The sequence below is a fragment of the Pseudorca crassidens genome, chromosome 12, assembly GCF_039906515.1.
Source record: "Pseudorca crassidens isolate mPseCra1 chromosome 12, mPseCra1.hap1, whole genome shotgun sequence".
In the NCBI taxonomy this organism is placed as follows: domain Eukaryota; kingdom Metazoa; phylum Chordata; class Mammalia; order Artiodactyla; family Delphinidae; genus Pseudorca; species Pseudorca crassidens.
Window position 1 is genome coordinate 66,200,360 of NC_090307.1, and position 20,340 is coordinate 66,220,699.

Genomic DNA, 20,340 nt, shown 5'->3' on the forward strand with positions numbered 1-20,340 from the left:
CTTTGCCCACTGTCCTCACTCCCATCCTTGCCGTTCTCCTCCTCCTCCTTGCAGGGGTATGAGGGCTCCCCGTAGGGCCCGCCCGCCACCGCATTGCTGGCCAGGATGCCGTTGGGAACCCTGTCCCCAAGCCCTTCAGCCTCCTCCCCTGGGCAGGGACCCTTCGGCGCTGCTTCCCTCCGCTCAAAGGGGGAGGCAGCCACGGGCTCCTTCTTGGCCCACTCCTTCTTGCGGGCCGAGTGCCGGAGGCTCTTGCGGGGGGGCTGCCCGCCCGGCCCCTCCAATAGGCTCAGGGGGTTGTCCTCGGCCCCCTCCAGATCCATGGGCTCACTGGGGTTGCCCCCCAGCTCGGCGTAAGAGGCACTGTTGGCGACGGGAGGGGCGGAGGCCGAGAGGGGTGAGCCTTGCTGACTGTCACTCAGCTGGGCTGGGTCGTCGGGGGTGAGGGGGGGCCCGGGGGTGGCGGGGGGCAGCGGGGGGCTTTTCTTGGACAAGTCCAGGCCCAGCTCCTGCTCGCAGCCCCCACCACTGCCATTGGTGCTGCAGCCACCCAGGCCGGCCTCCCCGCTGGCTGGACAGACCGGCCGACCCAGGCCGTGCGCGCTCTCCTGGCTGGAGCCGCCCAGGAAGAGCTCCTCATCGGAGCCTTTGGCCTGGGGGAGCTCCTGGGGGGTGTGGGCCCCCTTGCGCCCGTCCACGAGCCCCGGATACCGGGCCTGGATGACAGAGGCCGTGGACAGCCGCTGGCCGCGGGGTGGCCGCCCCAGGCCGGCCCCACCCCGCCCGGAGCCAAAGGGTTTGCCAGCTCTCTTGAGTTTGCGCCGGCAGAGAGCTGCCAACTCGGGCAGCTGGAGGTAGCTGGCGGCGGTGAGGAGCGTGCTGAAGTTGGGCTCGGCTGGCTGGTCACTGGGCAGCAGCTTGCCGGTGTAGATGAAGTCCAGGATCTGCTGGAACACCGTGGAGCTGACCATGTCCGTGTCCAGGTTGATGAGGTTGTCGTGCAGGACCAGGGACTTGAAGTAGATGCTGCTGGCGGCCAGCACGTTCTTGTGGGCCCGGAAGATGGAGTTCTCCACCATGATGATGACGTCACACAGGAAGCCCTTGGTCCGCTGCTGGTTCAGCTGCAGCAGGAGCTGCTTCGAGTGGCTGGGCAGTTCCATGTCGGGCCCCATGTCCCCACGCCCTGCCCACACGCACCACCTGCGGGCAAGAACAGGTACGCGTGTGCATCAGCGGGGGACCCTCCTGGGGTCCGGCACCTGGGCAGGGAACTCACGCCACCCAGGCTGCCTGAGAAGGGGGGCGGCACCAGCCCATCTGCAGACTTGAAAACACAGAGGACAATGCACATGGTGGCAGGCAACGAAACTGGGATTTGAACTTGGCCCAAGGTATCATCTCCGCACTAAAGGAAGCCAACCACGTGCCCAGATGGGACCCAAAGGTCTTTGGCCCGTCTTTGGCCTCATAGACCCAAAGGCAGGGATCTATGAGGTGCTGGGTGGCTGGACTTCTCACGTGGGCATGCAGCTTCCCAGCTTTCGAGACAAGCCAGAAATCCAGGTTTTCAGGTGAAATCACCCCATGCAAAATGAAGCTTCTTTTTCCTTAAATACCACGTGGGCCAGATCAAACATGCAGCCTCTGGTCTGCGACCTCTGCTCTAGGCTGGGTCTCTCTCCAACAACCCTAGAGGCTTCCCAAACTCTGAGGTTTACCAGCATCACTTGACACTGCAGCCCAGCTGCCACCCCCACCCCACAAGGCCTTGCCCCACCACAGGCACTGAGCACCCATCCCCCCTACCCCCTGCCTGGGCCTCCAGGTGCTGAGAAGAAAAGGCAGCCTGGCCAAGCCCTGGCACCGCTGGGCCCCAGGGACTTTCTGGGCAGGGCAGGCAGTGCTGTCTGAGCCTGGGAAACTCGCCAGACTGGCACAGATGCTAACTGATGTCACTGAGGAAAACACATGCAGAGGAATTCTGTGGTGGCTGCGTGGCAGTGTGCACAGGCGTCTCTGGGAGCAGCGTGCCCCAACCATGCACCCACCCCACTGGGCAGCAGGGTCACAGCGCACGGCCGTGGCTTCCCCACTCGAAGCTCGTGCCCTCCCAAAGGTGCTCTGAGCCGTGAGGCCGACAAGGGGCTTTCATGTCCTTCTGCTCACGGCCCAACCTCGGAGAGAAATTGACTGCTCTGAGCCTCCCCCACCTGGGATCAGCTCCTACCAGGCGCCCAGCCCTGCCTCCCTCAGGACAGAGCCCGGAGGGGTTGCACCCACCTGCCTTCCTCCCACTGGTCCGTACCTGCCCTTGTTTGCAAAGACAGAGGAAAACCCCCCATGATCCTGTGCACCCCAAGGAAGACTTTGAGCACCCAATGACCACGTGGGCCGGCACTCAGGGCCTGACAGCAGGAGGCAGCAAGCACCTCAGGCCAGCTCGGCCTTGTCAGGCTGTTCAGAAGCTGGAGCCCAGATCGCGCAGAAACCAGCCCTCCGCCACTCCCTGCCCCCAGAACCAGCCAGGCAGGGACAAAGAGCCCAAGGCGCGGCCTCCACACTGGCCTAGACACCTAGCCCCAGCACCCAGGACAACTGGCAAGGGGACTAGCCGAGGGCAGGAGGTCCTGGCCTCCGAGAGCCAGTGAGTCCACAGCAGCCCTCCTCCCCAAGCCCCAGCCTCCCCTCTATGCTGCCAGCGCTGCCCGCACACAAAGGACTGCAGGCCAGGACACAGGCTGAGAGCTGCAGGCTGCCCAGAGTCCCAAGGAGGAGGAGCAAACATCCTCCCTCTGCCGCCCCCGCCCCCAGCTCCCCCTCCCTGACCTACCGGAGTGCCAGGGGCCCAGAAACCATGTGAGCAGCAGCCAGCGGGGGTGGCCTCCTTGAGCGCGTGGCCTCCCTGGGGGTGCATCAATGCCTGGTCACCTGGGGAAGGGAAGACAGACAGACATGGTCACCCACAAAGGCATCAGCAAGGGGAGGGGGGAGGTGCTGGGGGACCTCGCTCCCAGGAAGGTCTGGGGGTCTCTCTGGCTGGGACGCCCAGACAGCTGGGCAAGAGACAGTGGTCATAGTGCCCACAGTCAGTCCCCATGGTAGGAAGAACGCAAATTTGGGGAGCTCGCCTGCACCCTCTTCCCACCCACCCCCACAGATTTAGGATACTGCAAGGGCTACCTAGATCTGGGGGAGCTGGTGGCAGGCACACAATTCCTGGAGGGCGGGCAGGCGTGGTGGCAGGAGGCCTGGGCAAGGCCCTTTCCAGGCTGGCCACATTTACATAACAAAAGGTCAAAATTGGAGGCGCTGGTGCAACGGGCTATTTATAAGAACCAGTCTCAACCGCTTCTGGCTCTCCTGCTCCTTTCCTTCCCTTCCCTCCGGGTCTGCTCTCCCCCCACCCCCACCCCCACCCCCCACCCCACCCCCGCCCAGAGCGCCCAGCCCCCTCCTGCCCAGCCCAGCCTGACCACATGGCGTTTGCAGGCTCGCCCTTTCAATACCAGCCCGCCAAGGCCACTGGCAGCTGCTGCCAGATGTGGGTGGGCTCCACCTGCCCCCCCCCAGAGCTTTGGGTCCTGCGGGAGGGGGTCCTGAGGCTCCAGCTCCTTGTCCCCCACTCCAGCAGGCCTGGGCGCCCTTGGAATGGAGCCAGGGGTGGGGGAGGAGGCCTGCAGCAGCCCAGAGCCCATCCCTGCCTGCCCTTCCCCCGCCCCCAGGGCCAGGGAGGCTCAGCAGGTCCCTCAGGAATGTGACCAGACCCGGGGTGCAGGGTGGCCGGGAGGCCTCGGCTCCAGCCTGCCAGCTGTCTCTCGGCCCCAAGCACAGCTCCCCTCTTGCAGGGGTTGCTGGGGGGAGGGGGGCACGGTCAGCCCAGAGGGCAGGAGAACCAGCTCTGTAGGTCCAGCAGCCTGAGAGCGTCCACGTTTCCCCGAGGGCAGCCTGGGCCCCTCATCAGGCTCCCGGCCAAGAGAGGCCAGAGACGGAGCCAAACCCTGCCTGGGGAGGGGGGCGGAGACCACCGCAATGCCGCCGCCAGTGAGAGTGGCCCAGGAGAAAGGATGGGAAGCCACATCAGGAACCCCACCAGACCCAACGACAACCCAAGCCCCGCCCGGGCACAATGCCCACCACCTCAGCCTGGGCCAGACCCTGCAACTGGGGCTTCCTCGCCCTTGTTGGAGATCAGGTCGACCAGCCTGGTCACTGCAGCCTGGAAAAGGCCCAGCGACTGACCAAGTGACTGCCCTCGAGCCTGACCTACCCGCAGGGAGGCCCAGCAGGACCAGGCAGAGCAGGCTGTGCCCTCCGCCGGGCAGGGGTGGGGTGGTGTCGCACAGAGCTGCCTGCTGGGAGTGCACATCCACCAGGAAGCTGCCCCGCCTGCCAGGCACCCCAGGCTGGGCCAAGAGTGGGTCTACATCGTGTCCATAAGCAAGGACACACCTCACCACAGGTGAGGGCCAAGACCCCTAGAAAGTGTTGCTCCTTCCCTCCCAGAGGTCTCTGCCCTCCGGCTCAACGGCGGGTGTGGGAGCAGCAAGTGCCCACCCTGGAGAGCCCACAGCAGCCAGGGAGAGAGGGCTACAAACAGCACCGTGGGGCTGGCCAGGCAAGCTGGCAGCGGGATGCCCACTGGGTACGGGGCTGGTGCTCAGCCCTGGAAGGAGCCCACCACGGGCTGGAATGAGGCTGCCGCCTGGCCCCAGCTCCTGGCACCCAGCAGCCACCTGGCAGCAGGCCCAGCAGCGTGCCAATCAGCCCCAAGGATCCCACGCCCAGCGCAGCCACACTGCCCACCCAGAGCACTGGCTCCAGAATGCCCAGGATCTTGGGCAGTGGGACAGGTCAGTCAGATGGGTGCGTGGTTGTCCCCAGATGGGCTGACCCTGACCCCGGCAAGGAAGGGGGGGAGGGGGCAGCTCTGCTCTCTTGTGAACAGAGGGGCCTGGATCACCTTCCCAGGTCTCTGTTCACAGGACGGCCAGCACCCAGCTCCCCAACAGGGCTGCTACACGGTGACGTGAGACAGGTCCTGACTGAGACCTTATTTCCTCTTCTTCCCTCCAGGCTCAGGCCTCAGAAAAGCCAGGGAGGCTGGCCCCCGCCTGGCCCCGACCCCACACACACTGAGGACAGGTCCGGGGCCTACAGAGCACATGCCCAAGGCCAGGTCCCTACAGCTGCACAGGGATCCCAGGCAAGACAAGGCCCCACCCACGTCAGGTGGTCCACATGGGCTCAGGGCTCGTGGGGAGGTCTCCCCTCCTGGAACCCACAGAGGGCAGGAGGCCATGAGAGGAGGTCTCCACATGAAAGTGGCCCTTGTTTAAGCAGGAAGCCAAGGAAAATGGCTCCAACCCCAATTCCGACAGGAGCCAATCCAACTTAGCCTGGACACCCACTGAGCCCAGAGCCTGGGTGCCAGGAAGCCTGGGCCCTCAGCCTGCTCCATCCTTTAGCCTTCAGGTGGAACCCCCTGGGGAACAGGCAGGCAGCCCTGCCTCCCTGGAGCCTGGCGGCGGGCACCCCTCCCTTCTGGAGACAGAGGAGGGCATCCCATGCCTACCTCCAGCCCACAAGGGGGGCCCAAGCTCAGGGTGTGGTTTCACCCTTGGGCGATGCTCCCAGGAGACTGTGGGCCCCTCTCTGCAATGTCCTATCTCCCTTGGCAAGAAAGAGCACCCAAAGAACCCCCGCGCACCCTGGCTGAAATGACTCGCCCCGCCCAGCCAGGATGGAGGGTCCTGGAGAGAAGGGTGAAGACAGGAAAAAGGGGTCCCCACCCCTCTTTGGGCAGGCCTCGTCACCCAGGTCCCCGGGAACCCTGACCCCTCCTCCCTCCCCAGAGCACACTTTCCGCAGGAAGCCCAGAGCTATGCTGGGTCCCCCCCGGAAAAGTTCGCTCCCGGCCCAGCCCAAAGCACCCAATGGGAGGCTATTCTTGCTCCTTAACCACCTTCTGGCCAAAGAACAACAGCCAGAAGTCACAGAAGAACACAGGACTCTTCCAGCTGACAGCGGCGTCGGGGGGGGGGGGGGGGGCTGCCCAGCACCCACCGAGGGCTCCACTGGCGGTGGGAGTCACAAGGACACCAGGCCACCGCCATACCCCTAGGGGCTTAAGCACATCTGACCGTGTCATTGAGGGCCTCAGACACTTGTATCCACTGCCCCCCCAACTCTGGGCCCAGCCGACCCCTGCTGTGGCCACCTGGTGCTCCAGGTGTGGCCCCGACAGGTGCGAGCACTGCCCCTCCCTGCAGGCCAGGCCCCTCCCAGGCTGCAGGAGGGCAGCTGGAGGGCAGAGCGAGAAGGCCTGGAAGGTCCCAGCACCCAGGATCCAGAAAAGCCTAAGGCCCAGCCCCAGGTCCTCCTCACCCCATACCAGTTGGAGGGCACCCTGCCTGTGGGGAAGCCTCAGAGGTGTTCTCTCCACCTCCAGTGCCAGATAAGAAGACAGGTTCTGGGGGTTAAGCAACTTGCCCAAGGTCACAGGAGCAAGCAGGTGGCAGAGCCTGACTCCAGACTTTCCTACCCTGAGGACAGACACCTGCACCTCCTTCTCCCAGGGGCAGGGCAGGGGAGCCAGGAGGAGGGCCTCGGCCTGCAGGTCCCCCTCATCTCCCCCTCCCACAGCCTACCTCACAGCAGGCCTCACCTGGGCTACACCACCCAGGGGCAGGCCTACTCTTGGGGACCCAGGCTGTGCCCTCTCTGGCCTGCCCCTCCAGACATGGGTTGGCTGTGGGTGGGACCCACTGCTCTGGGCGAGTCCAGCGGGTAATCTGGCCCAGACCTGGATGCCGGCCAGCAGCTCCTGGCTCGTCTCCCAGACCATCCTCCTGGAAAGCAACGGGCTCCACGAATGCCAAGAGCCCTGCCCTCCTTCGGACAAGACTTCTACGAAATTAACAACTCAGTTCCATCAGCACGCTGGTGACGTGGTGATCGGGGCCTGGGGCTGGGCTTCTCCCTCAGGTCCCTGAGCAGTGCGGGAGGTGGCATCCATCCACCCCAGCACGACCTCCCTGAGTCTGCCCCCAAATGCCTGCAGCCCCACCTTCCCACATGTGCACTCCCACCCAAGAGGCTCATGGCACCACGAGGGGAGGCCTGGCGGGGCCACAACCACAAACCCCACTCTCCAGGGCTCCAGGGCGAGCCTTGCACACTCACCTCACCCCTGGCCTACAACCCGCCCGTTACTCCCACTCCCAGGACGACCCGGGTACCTGCAGCTGGATTTCCCCTGCTGGCACTGGCACAGCTAGCTGGCTGGCACCGGGGAGGGTGCGGGGCAGGGTCACACTGGGAGGCCCCCAGCCTGCCTGAGTCTGGCCAAGAGTGTTGAGCCAGTGAGACAGGGGGTGAACTGGGGAGAGGCAGGTGAGAGTTGCCTGGAGAACAGTCACCATTATGAAAACTTCCAGACTGTGCCCACACTGCACTGCCCCCCATCCCCACCTGAAGGGGCCTGAGCTCTAGGTAAGAGGCTTGCTTGCAGCAAAAGAACTAGAGCCTGGAGGCAGGGAGCCTGTGGGAAGCTGGTGGGGCGGCACGGCCAACTGGGAGCATCCCGATCAGGCAAGGAGCAAGGAGCTCCTGCTGCAGGGAGACAGGCCCTGGCAAGCTGGCTCCTGCGCCCCCAGCCCCACTTCCTACTTGTCCTGCTGGGTGTCCGGCACAGTCCAGGGACCAGTGGCAGCATCGCCCAGGGTTTTTGTTTCTTCTTTTAGTTGTTTTTTTTTTTTAATATTTGTTTATTTGGCCGTGGCATGTGGGATCTTTGTTCCCCAACCAGGGATCAAACCTGCGCCCCTTGCACTGGAAGCACGGAGTCTTAACCGCTGGACCACCAGGGAAGGCCCTAGCCCAGGGTTTTGAGAAACGCAGACAGTCTGGCCTCACTCCAGACCTCAGAACCAGAACCTGCACGCACACTGGACTGTGGGTTACAAGCTTTCTACTCCCCAGAAAGCCCGAAGCTCGGCAGGTAGTAAATGCTCAGTGATGGGTGTCAAGAGGAAGGAGGCGGCCCCAGAACTTGAGAGATCGAGGTGGCACTCTGTTACTGAGGGCGTCTTAGAGGCAGAACAGTGGCCGCGGGCGGGCAAGGGGTTCTGGGCACGGGTGGCAGGCAGAGTGCAGGGAGCCTGGGCCACCCGCTGCAAAGGAGTCACCGTCCCCCACCTACCCCGGGATACCTTTCAGGAGTCACAGAGCAGCAGCTGCCCAGCCCACGGCTCCTCCAGGACAGAGACTCCAACATCACAACTTCAAACCCAACCCTAGAAGCTCACTATGTCTTACACTAACTAAGGACTCTCAAATATTTAAAAAACAAAATAAAAATACTCTGCATCTTCTATCATCATCCCTTCGTACCAGAAGACACTTCATGACTGAAAACCAGGAAGAACCACCTCAGGGTATAGGAGTCCTTCCCCGAGAAAGGGCAGCTGACCCATCCACCCACGCAGCCGTCGAGACTCCCAGTGGCTGGCACCCAGGCCCTGTGCCCTGCCTGTAACGGCCTGGCCCTGGAATCAGAAAAACAAAACCCAAACCGGATGCCAGATGGCAACGACGGGCTTCAACTAGCTGACCAGACACTGAAAGAGGTCATCCCAGGCAGAAAAGAGAACGGTCAGACTTTAAAAAGACCCAGACTGAAGACACACAAACCCTGGGTCCCAGAAGCCATGCAGGCGTGGAGCCCCTCCAGCAGTGGGCAGGCCCCAGGGCTCAGGCCAAGCCTCGCACGGGTCACGAAGAGCTGACTGTCACCGTATCCCACGGCCTGGCTGCCTACACGGGGAGCCTCCAGCAAGCGGCTGAGCAAAGCAGCCAGACCCGAAAGGGACAACACAGCCAGTTCTGGTCAAGGTGGAAAGCAAGGGTGGGTGAGGGGAGGGATTGGGGAGTGGAGGCGGCTTGAAGGACACACGAGGGCCTTCTTTTCTGGTGTTTTCTCTCAGGATGGACGCTGGATGCGTGTCCACCTGGGAAGAGTCCGTGGCGCTGTTGCTCACAACTGCGCACACTTCTTAGGTATGACTATAATGTACTTGGCTTCAACAGGTGCACAGAAATCTTCAGGAGGGACAGCAGGGCCCGTCCCAGGCCTGATGAGCAAGCTGACCGAACCCCCAACTAATCACAACAATCCCCAGACAAGACGCGGCACCAACAGGACAGGAGGGAACCCTACAGTCCAGCCACGGACCCACAGGACACCTAATAAAGACCACCTTAAAACCTCTTATCGGGGCAGATCTGTGCCTGCCATCTGAAGGCAGCAACAACCTAATGACATTTTTAACCATCCTAGTGTCCAAGGAAGAGGGAAGGGGTCTTCAAATCCTGACAGGCATGCTTAGGAGAGGAGAGGACATTCCAAGTGCACCCAGCAAGGCACCAACAACGGCCCCAGGAGCTCCAGGCTGGACAAGGCCCTCAGGGATCGGGAGTCAAACAGAAGGATCCCTGCCCTGAGTGAAGGACCAACCCCCAAGCCCAGGGCCTCTGACCAAGGACTCAAGGAGCTAAACCAAAGATCAAGGATCAGGTTGTTTTCGTCCAAAATGGAAAAAAAAAAAAAAAAAAAAATCAAGTAGACACATCTTGGGCACCTACCAGTTTTTAAAAAGCCATTTTTAAGGAAAAAACTAGGGAACCGCTGTGGAAGACATTTCAACCTGTGGCTCTGTGCCTGAAACGCCTGCAGGATGGCACTTACAGAGAAGAAGTCTCACCTGTCCAGCAGGTAATGTGACGGGCCCAACAGAGGAGAGGCCGAGCTCAGAAAGGGAGTCAGACAGAGGGGCCCCCAGGACTCAAAGAAAAGTGCTCACAGAGCTTCTTCAGACAGCATCCCGGGGGCGCTTGGGAGGGCTGTTTGGCATTAAGGAACCCGGTTTAGAGACAGAAAAAATAAACAGGCTCTTCTCTGCCTGAGGAAGCAGAGCTGGGGGAGGGGGGTGAAAGCCGGGCTACTCAGGCAGCAGCAAAAACAGAAACCCTGACATTGCCCCATGATGACATGTGGGGTCAGTGCCACCTTGGAACACGACAAGGGGGGGGCCGGGGCGCAGGAACCACAGTGATGCCCAGCACTTGGCTGAGTCTCAAAAGCACAATGAGCGCCCAGCTCTATGTCCACAGAGAGCAAACCCGCTGTCCAAGAATGCGGACGAGTGTGGGGAACCGGCACACACTCGCAACAGTTAACCCCAAATTTGGAAAAGCAGTGACATTAGGAGCGGCCCAGGGAGCAGCCCGGGGCGTGGGGGCCATTTCTTACAGGGGTGGGGGGAAGGGTGCACGCCTCCCACTCTTTACAGCCAGATGTGTGCACACGTAACTCACACCTTGTGGTTCATACTCGTGACAACCCACAGCACAGCCCAGGTCCACAAGGAGCCAACGCGCTCGGTGCGGAGAGACTAGGGTATTCCCGATCCAGGGAGGGGTTGAGCACCCCCTCCCACCCCAGGGGACCCCCGCACGCAGCCACATGGCCGGGAACAGGGCAGCACCGTGTGAACTAGGGCTTCAGGGGCCAGTCCCACAGGACATGCCCAGAAAGTGTCACTCAGTCCCAAGAGAAAGCAGCAGAAGCCAGAGCCCCTGCACCTGGGGGAATCCTCCCGACGGGAGCCACTTTGAAGGACCGTACAAGTCCAGCATGTGAATCCGACCCCCGTGGTCCCAGCTGTCAACCCTCAGTTCTCTCCTCAAACGCCAATCCCATCAAGTCACTCTCCTGCTTACAGCTCTCAATGGACTCCCGGGGCTTGGATAAAGTCCACACCTGGGCCGGCCCATGGAGGGCTTCCAGAGGGCCAGGCCACCCCTCCACGCGGCCCCCACCAGTCAGGCCCGGGTGCCCCCTCCTCAGCGAAGCCACCCAGCACTTCTCCCCCCACCCAACGTCAGCACTAGCTGCCCAGCTGCCACCCAATAGGCTCCTGGGGCCAGGGACCTTGCGTCCCACTAGCCTGACGGCCACAGCTGCTCCAGCCATGCAGGTTTGCTAGGGGAGCAAATGCCAGAGGGGAGAGGCACGGCTGAGGGGACAGGATGGGGTGGGGAGAGGGGAGGTGTAAAGGAGGATGCCACCCGCCCGCCGCCCCAGCCCTAGCCCACCGGTCAGAAACTGTTGTCCACATTCTTGAAAACTAGGAAGGACCCCCAAAGAACTCTTTGGTGGCTTGTATGCTACTCTTCTATTTACTGTGTTAGAAAAACTGGTAACTTAAAAAATATTTACTTGATTTAAAATTATCAACAATAAACCCATTTTATGTTAACATAAATGATGTTTTTATGGAGGAAAAAAACTATCCCAAAAGAAAAGAAAATCAACAAGAAGGGTGGCACTGTTTCACATTTTTGCAAATGTCTTTAACGCCTGGCTGAACAGACGTAGCTGGATCCTCACATCTGCCCTGCGTTCAGCCAGTGAGGATGCGTAGTTCTGACTGAAGTCTGTGGAGAAATCCAACCTCACACAGACAGATGGGAGGGGTATTTTACCCTTTTCAGATAATGGTGGCTATTCTTCCTTGTTATTACACTTAAACTCAACAAGTGGTAGGTTCTTAAAAGGTGCAATGTAGACTCTGAAATTGTATCGGTGACTAATTCATATCTGGTTACACAAAAATCCAGTGGCCTACCCTGCACTCACATCCACCCAGGATTTTGCAACACTGAGCGCTAGTCATTCAGAAAACAGTGGTCCCGAGTCAATCACATCTTCCCACTGTTGTCAGACTTCATTATACGACACCAAAACCCGAGTGCTTCCATCACAAGAGGTCTCAAGTCAGGCTCGCAGTGAAGGACAGTGGTTCCCAAAACTGTCCCTGTCCTCTGCTGGCTCTATGGCTGGCAAAACTGTCACCTGTTTTCCTTCCCATGGTAAGGTTCACTTTGCTCATTTGAGAAAAGGTCTGACCAATTCTCCAAGTCTGAACAACCACCTTGCCTGTCAGCCCTTCTTTCAAGTAAAACTAACATTCCATGAAAAAAAGCAGCTCGCAGACACTGCTGTTCCTGGAATGACGTCCTGCTTCGGTGTGAGGCAAGAGAATCCACCGGGTCCTCCCCAGCTCACCACAGAGAACACTTAACATGTGTGTCCTCCAGGGTCAAGACTCACCACTGGGTCACCTGCACGGCCTCCCTGGAACAGCATGAGGAAGACCAGTGGTCCCAGCTCGAGCACCCAGGGCTGGAGCATGCAGTGTGCACCTCGGGCAGGGCTGCCCACCACGTCTTCACACCGATGATGTGTCAGTGCGGGGACAAAGGCCAGTAATGTCTAAGTATTTTGAAGAGTCCTGGGAATCCCCAGGGGTCTGCAAACCACTCTGAGAACGGCTGACAGCCGTTACCGCAAATATTTCTACCAACCCATTTTACAGGCAAGGAAAATGAGGCACGGAGAGGTCTGGTCTGGCACCTGGAGGAAACAGGCTTGACATCAGAGTCCTCTTCCCCCAAAATCACAGTTGTTCACCAAATGCTGAAATCCCAGGCAAAGGGCCACACCTGAGAGTAAGGAATTTCAAAGAAAAGAAAGGAAATGCCACTTTAAATGGCCTCCAAAAACACCCTTAGAGGCAGGGCCGGCAGAAACCACTGTGGGGCCTCCAAGACCTGCTAACTAGAGGCGGCAGTGTTGCCTGAGCAGGCGGGCGCCTGCAGGCTGCGGACTGGGTGCTCAGCCCCAGAGGCGGGCAGAGTGGAGGCAGGGAGGGGTCTCGGGAAGCAGGTGTGCACCGCCTGCCCACGGCACCAGGCCAGCCCCACTGCCCTTATCAGCGTCAACATGCATGGAATGTGGGACTTTGGAAACTATCCCCTCCCCTGCCCGCACCCCTCTGGGGCTCGAATTCACCTACCACAGCCACAGGGCAAGCCGAGCCCACGCCCAGCACCCCCCCCCCACCTGCAGCCTCGTGGCAGCGGCTTGCTGGTGGTGGCCCAGGGCCCCTCCCCTTGCAGCCCAGCGGGGATTGCCCAGACCCCCAGGCCCCTCTGCCAAGAGACAACCCCACACGCCAGAGGGAGACCCCAGCTGGTGCCCCCTATGCTGAGAGAACACCAAAAGGAGGACCCAAGCCTGGTTCTGAGCTCCGGGCTGCCCAGCCCTGCCGCCAGCCCCTAGGCCCTCCTGGAAGTGGGAGCACACGTCCAGGCCTCCAGGGGCAGAAGGGAAGAGCCACCACAGTAAGGGGTCCTCTCCGCCCCCGAGGCTTGGGGAAGGGGCCTCTCTCAGCTCCAGAACCAGACCCCCGGGCTCTGTCTCAGGCAGCCGTCTGCCCCCCACTCAAATGAAAACCCGGCTGCCCTCAGGCTCAAGCCCTGCTCAGCGGCAGGAGTCCACACGCGTGTCCAATGCACCCTCGTGCGTGTGTTGCATCGTGGTTACCCTACTCCTAGACTTTCTCCACCACATCCCAGCAGAAGGACTCTAGACCAAGTGCGTAACCTCTCCAGGCCACTCACACAGCAGGGACTGAGAAGGCAATCGGGACTGCCCAGGTGTGTCCCACAGGCCCAGCCCGGGATAGGATCCTGAAAGGGAAGGCCCAGCCCTCTTGTGCTACCTCCCCAGCATCCCATCAGGAGCTCTGTGGGAACCATCCTCCTCCCAGTTTGCAAGCAGAGCTGCCGGAGCACCTGCTGGAAAGAAACCATCAGCCCTTTTCTACCAAAGGGGTCCCAGGGAGGGGCGGGGTGAAGAGGCCAAACACCTGAGACAGGAATCCACCCCCAGGACTACTCACTCTCAAGGGAGAACACATGGGTCCGTCTACCAAGATGTGCGCAGGCCAAAAACAGTGACAGAGGACACCCTGACTGCCCCGGACCACCCCTCCTACAACTGCCCAGCCCAGACCACTCAGTCCCACTCCTGCCTGGCCCCAGGCCAGGTTGCTCTTCCTGCACCTCCCCCCAGGACACCAACCAGGCCCATTCCAGACCTCACCACGCCCAAGGGCCTTGCTGCTCTCCTCCCTCGTGCAGTAAGCTGCCCAGAGCAGGCGGGGGCTGTCTTGTGTCCTGGCTGCCCTCAGACGTGAACTAAGCCCCAAGACAGCCCATTGTTCTGTCCCAGCAGAGGAGGTTGGGCTGGGCTGGCCATACCTTACCTGAAGCCCCACCTCCAGTGCCCCTCCCAGCCCTCACCCCACCTCCTGGCCCCTTGTCAGTAGTTCCCTCACACACCTTACCCACGTAAATAACCTCAGGGACCCATCTCTCTCTCCCAGGTACCCTGAGGTCAAAGAGAAAAAGAAGGGGAAAGATACAGGTCCCAGGGGTCCCCAGCTGCAGCCACAGTGGGCTTGTTAGGGAACCACGAGGAACTCCAAGGTCACTATGCCTGGGCACAGAGACCAACCAGGGCCCAAGAATGCAACCAAGAGACCAGGGCAGGTAGTCCCTTAAAGTCAAGCAGGAGCAAGAGTCCTGGGGTCAAGAGCAGCAGGTGTTTCCCGGGGGACCTCCTAGGAGACGCCCCCTTAATACTCACCAGCCTGGGGTCCCTCCCACTGCCACCCCAGGAAAAGGGACCATGAAAAGGGTGAGCCCCCTCTGCACATGATGCTTCTCCAAGACCCTGGTACCTAACAGAAGCCGCTGGCTCGCTCTGTAAGCACAACCCCACCGGGCAGTCTGTGACCACCCTTGCTGGTCTTTGTGGACTCACCACTCCCTGATTCTATTATCAACACAGCTTTATTCCTGCTAAAGCAGTTGGCTGCACATTGGATTCATTTTAAAAACCTTAGGAAGCATAGATGGCTGGGCCCACCCTAGAGGTGGGCCGGGCTGGGCTCCACCAGCTCCAGGTGATCCTGATATGCAGAGGTAAGAACCAGGGCACCATCAGGCAGGCCTCCACCAGGCAGCACGGGGAACAGCACATACACTGGAGGTCAGTGTGGAGCCCATGCTCATCACAGGGTAAGTTCCCTGTGTCCACATGGGGCAGACACTGAGGCTCCAGGCCCCACCCTCCCAGCCATCAACTCTACTCTCCCTTCTCATTCACTCTGGGAACAAGAATTCACCAAGAGCTTACCATTAGCTTCCAAAGCAGCGCAGGCAAGGGAACTGCAAAGGCCATGGAACAGTCCTGCCCCTTAAAAGGCCTATAACCAGGTTGAGGAAGAGGCCAAGGGGCTGCGACCCCAGCATGGGGAAGGGAGCAGCACCTCCAACCACCTGTGTGTATGTGGGGGGGGCTGTGCCCAAGGCACTGGAGCAGCCCCTCCCCACATTCACCTGAACACCCTCGCCCCCCCCTCCCCCGCAAGGTGCTGCTGGGAGAGAAACCCGAAGCGGCAGCAGCATCCTGGACCAGTGTGCACAGTGGCCACAGCCATGCCAGAGCCAGTGGCCTCTCCAGGCCCACAAGAGGTCAACTGCCCACCTGGAAGCCCCCCTCCCCAGCCAAGCCCAAGCCCCACCTTTCTTTAGGGGCCCTCAGAATTCCCACAGAATGGAAGGGGAGAGCCTCGGGAACCCCAGGAGCCAAGCCGCCTGCCCTGCCGTACCCCACCCTTTTCACCCACACACTCAGAGAAGGTGGACCCCCGACAGGAAACAGGCACCCACCCTGCCAACACGCTCAGCAGCAGGGGACCCTCGACAGGACCTGCTCTAACCCCAAGGCCACGCTCCCCCACCCCTCCACCCACCCACACAGGGCAGGCAGAGGCGGGGCTCTGAGCCTGGCAGTGTCTCAGGGTCCCTCTCCCCACAGTCTGGCCACACCCTCCCAGACTGTGCTCCCTCAGCAGAGCCCCCCGGCCCCGGGCCTTCCCTCCTGGACTGCGCTGGGGTCTGGAGTTGACACCCAGTTTTCCCTTCCTCGCCAAGCGCGCTGGGGGCCCACTCGCAACCCGCACCCCACCCCCACCTGCTTTTCTGGCTTTGCCACTCCCAGCTCACACCAGGTTCTGGGGCTTGGAGCCCTCCCCCAGCCCAGGTCCCTAACCCTTAAGCAAGGCCCCTCCCAGCAGGAAGCACAGCCGGCTGCCAGGCAGAGCCTAACTGGCCCAGCTGGCTGAAAGCCCCTAACTGAGGAAGCCAGGATGGGATCTCTGACCTCTCCAGAGAGAACACCAAAGGCGCCTACCCTGCAGCCCCAGGACGTTACTTAACCTCCAGTTACTTGACCTCCAAGTCTGTGAGAGTGCTACACCCAGAGCGAGCCCTGAAATCTCCCAGTGTCTCTACATCCCAGCTGAAGGCTGACCGCTTAGCGGCAAGTCTGAGCAACAGCACGATTTAGTCTAGCCACACGGGCTGGGCACTGCATTGGTTCTCAAAAAACTTCGCTGAACGGATAAAAAGCTTGTGAAAGAGACTCACAGGAGCACGCAGCGGGTGCTCCTGCGCCAGCTTCTCGCAGCTCAGTATCTGCAGGGCCACACTCCTGTCACCGTTCTCCTGTCTCCCCAGCACTGCCCTCCCCAAACTGCGCGCGCTCCCCATCAAAATCCCCCTCCTGAAGCTGCCCACCCTCCGCCCTTGCCACCTCGTGCTCCCCGCAGCACAGTGCAGCCCTATCACCCCATCCTCCGATCGTCTGTTTGCCAGTCTGTCTTCCCCAGGCTGAGCTCTGGAAGGCAGCGATACGTGAATGTGAACTCTAGCTCTGTTCCCATTTTAGAAACGGGGACACTAAGGCTCAAAGAGTCAATCCCTGTCCAAGGCCACAAGGAGAGTAAACAGTGCTGAGGCCAGTGCCCCTCACGCTGCCCCCAGGAGTCCCTCCTCAGTCAGGCTCCGAGGGCCAGGACGGGAGGAACAGGACTTGTGGTTTCTTCTCTGCAGAAGGAGTCAGGAACAAGAGCCCCCACCCTCTAGTGAACAGTCCCGGGGGGCACTGGCCCTCAGCCCCAGTGGGCAAGGCAGGCAGGCCGTGGGGTGGGGCTGACTGCTGGAGGCCAACAGGCCAAGCCAAAAAGGGCAGGGCAGCAGGTCCCCCGGGTAAACTGAACTTTATTCCTTCTTCACTCCTCAACTCTCGAGAACTGCCCTGCCAGCCCTTCCACGGGGGCGAGCTGCTGATTCAAAGGCACTGCCCCCACCCCCTGGCAAACAATGAGGACTCAGGGAAGGCAGCAGGCCTGTCAGCTCAATAATGCAAAACCCTGTTGCTCTGAGTCCACGACAGCTGACTTCAAGTGGATCGGAGGCTGTGCTTATTAACAAAATGAGAAATCTGATCTATGGAAAGAAAACACTATGTGAGGATTAATCCAGGACTGCAGCTTGTGGAGAAGGCTGGGCTGCTGGCCAAGACCAGGCAGAGAGGACGGGACGGTGCCTACCTGTCCCCGGCAGGTACCTCGCTGCAGGACAGGGCATATCACCTCCGCCCCACCTGTGCTGCCTTCTCTCCTTCCAGCCACTGCAGCAATCATTTCGGTTTTGCTTTAATTAAAGGCCTGGCTCCCTCGGGCTGCTTCTTCCTCTACGCAGAGCCAGCAACCAGAGGGAGATTTTTCTTTTCAGGAATCGCTTGTAAAAGCCGACAGTCTAATTTACAAGTCCCAACAACTGGCAGGAAAACACTGCAGGAAGAAATCCTGGGTGCACACCAGCACTTGAGTCAACTGGCCAGAGGACAGTCACTCAGCAACACCCCAAAACTGGCCCGCAGGAAGCAGACCAACCTGGGCGCACTGACCCCAAGGCAGGCAGGCAGGCAGGTGGGAAGCCCCCTCCCAGCCTTCCTAGGCTACTACCTGCCCATGGACCTAGAGATTTCCATAATAAGCACAACCACACAGGACCGATTTCACTCACAGGCAGGGCAACCTACTCCAGGGGCAAAGGACTCAGTTCAGCCCCCAAGTATCAGCCTCCCATTCCCCCCACCCCCTTGGTACTAAGAGCCCGCTACACCAGCAATCTCACCACACAGCTTTGTCTCTGGAGGCCAGCCTGAGGCCGGCCCATCTGCTTTTTTTTTCCAGAACATGCCAGCAACCCTGCTCTGCTGAGCGTTAAGTCCGCTCCTTGAGCCAGGGCTACAGACCAGCCACATGGCCTGTGCTCCTGAAAATGTCTGCTGAAAGGCCCAGGGAGTCCAGACGCTGGCAGATGGGAACGGAGAAAAAGAAGTAAAGCCAGGAGCCAGGAAGCAATAAATGCTAGCTCCAGAAAGGTCCAGTTCCATCCCTCGAGCGGGGGTCCCTGGAGAACACCCCCAAGTTCAGCCTAGAATCTCTGGAGGCCCCTCCACTACCTGCCAGCTCTCCCCCTCCCCCCTGCACAAGAGGCACAGCCATCCCCACATCAGTCAACAATCTACAGCCACAGGATTCCTATGGGCAAAGCTCTGCCCCTCCCCCCTACCACATATGTCAGAGAGGTGGCCTCCCCGGGTTACACTCCTCCTGCCGGGGTGGGGGGGCCGGGAACCTAGCTTTCCAGATGTGCTTGGCAACCCCTACTAGAAAAAGCACTGGAGGTGGAGGGAACAGGAGAAACACGGATAAATAACTTCAAAACCGTTCCGGGCCATCCGGATCCGCACTGGGCTCCCTTCCCTAGGCAGTCCCACGCTGTTCTGGGTGGGGCCGCTGCGAGCATTATCTGGCCGCGTTCCCTCCTCTCCGTAAGTCACTACCCCCCAGGGAGAGGCATCCCCGCCTCCCTCCACCCCAGCTAAGCCTGTGTGAATATGAACCATCTCAGGAGATAAACAGAGAGTGACAAGCTGGGGCCCTTCAGCCCCCTCCCTCTGCCAGCCGGTCCCCTCCCCCTGCCAGCCGACCCCCTCCCCCAAGCCCATTTCTCTTCCTGCCAAGCGGCCGCCTGCTAAAGAGAGGTCTGGGGGCAGGGCAGCGAGCCCACCAGCCGCAGGGCCCGGCCCTCGGGGAGCAGCCCCTCCAGGCCTGCCCCTACCATGCCCGCGCGCAGCCGTCCTCCTGCGGGGAGGAGGCTGGGGAAACGACGGACGGCGCGGGGCCGCAGTCGTGGACACGGCGAAACGCCCCGCAAGGGGCGGCGGCGGGCGCAGGGCCGCCCGCATAATAGGAGCCCGCCTGTCAGGCAGCGCCGCTCGCCGACCTGCTCGGATTAGACCGCGGATGCAGAGGCACAAAGAGCCGGCGCCCGCCTCCCCGCCGCCCAGCTCCGCACACCCGCGCGCGGGGCTTTGTGCCATGACCGCGCCGCCTGCCCTGGGCCACAAAGCGCCGCAGGCGGCAGACCAGCCGGGGGTCCCGCCCCCTCCCACGCGCGCAGCAGCCCCACGTCTCCGGGCGCGCGCCCGCCCACGCCCCTCTATCGGGGGCGCGCCCGCCGCCCGCCTCCCGCGCCCCTCACCTCGTGTGCGTCGGCGGCGGCGCTCGCCCGCCGGCCGGCCCTCCCGCGGCCTCGTCCTCGGCGCCGCCCGCGCCGCCCGCGCCCGCCCCGTCCGTCCGCCCGCCGCCGGCCCGGCTCGGCTCCCCGCCCCGCGCGCCCGAGCGCCGCTCACAGCCGCCCGCTCGGCGCCATCTTGGAAGCTTGTGACGTCGGCACCGCCCGCTCACCCCTGACCCACATCTGAATGGACGAGCGGCAAGGCGGGGTGGGGCGGGGCCGGGCCGGGCCTGGGCGGGGCCAGGGCGGGGCCTAGGCGGCCGCGCGGCGGTGCCGTGGGGGAGGGGCGCGCGGAAGGAGGAGGGACCCGGAGCCAGGACCCCGACCCCGGCGTGTGGCGGACCGGTGGCGGGTGTGGGGCTGGCGCCGTGACCTCAGCCCCGGAACACCGGACCGCACCCCTCGGATGGGGGCTCGGCCCCCACACTCGGAGCCTACACCTCTTGAGCCTGACCCTGACCCCTGGCAGTCCCGCTCCGTGCCCCCGCGGGCGGCCATCGTCACCTCGCAGCCGCGGGCTGCAGACGGCGTGGTCCGGTCTGGGGTCCTGGGCCTCCGGGTCCGGAGAAGGAAGCCCCCAGCCCGGCCCACCGCCCGCGGCCCCGCGCAGCCCCGCCGGCCCTATCTGCTCCGAGGGCGCGGAGGTTGCCACTCGCCGAGCTCAGCCAGCCCCTTCCGGTGGCCGCAGCCCCTCGCAGGCCCCCGGGGTCAAGCGATGACCCCAGGCCGGCCGGCCGGCCGGACCCAGGCTGTTCGGAGGGGCTGCAGCGCGCCGGGGGCCGCGACGCTGCTCTAGGGGTCACTTGATGAACCGCTCCCCACTTTGGACACCAAATAATAGGACGACCCAGCTAAAGGCTGTGAGGGGCCCAGATTTACCAGTCAAGACTGGAATCGAGACTCCCCAGTAAGGCTGACTGTGGCCTCGTT

The 20,340-nt window shown here is 61.7% G+C and overlaps 1 protein-coding gene across 1 annotated transcript in view; it reads right to left on the reverse strand.

Annotated features, from left to right (window-relative positions):
* HIC2 (HIC ZBTB transcriptional repressor 2) overlaps positions 1 to 19,449 on the reverse strand; it is a 24,609-nt gene extending 5,160 nt beyond the window's left edge. The window contains exons 1-3 of the mRNA XM_067700000.1: positions 19,375 to 19,449; positions 2,834 to 2,931; positions 1 to 1,203 (exon numbers count right to left, since the gene is read on the reverse strand). The exon at positions 1 to 1,203 is cut by the window's left edge and continues 5,160 nt beyond it. Of these exons, the coding sequence (XP_067556101.1) occupies positions 1 to 1,203; positions 2,834 to 2,859 (1,229 nt within the window). The 5' untranslated portion in view covers positions 2,860 to 2,931; positions 19,375 to 19,449. The remainder of the gene's footprint in view (positions 1,204 to 2,833; positions 2,932 to 19,374) is intronic.
* Positions 19,450 to 20,340: the final 891 nt, after the last annotated feature.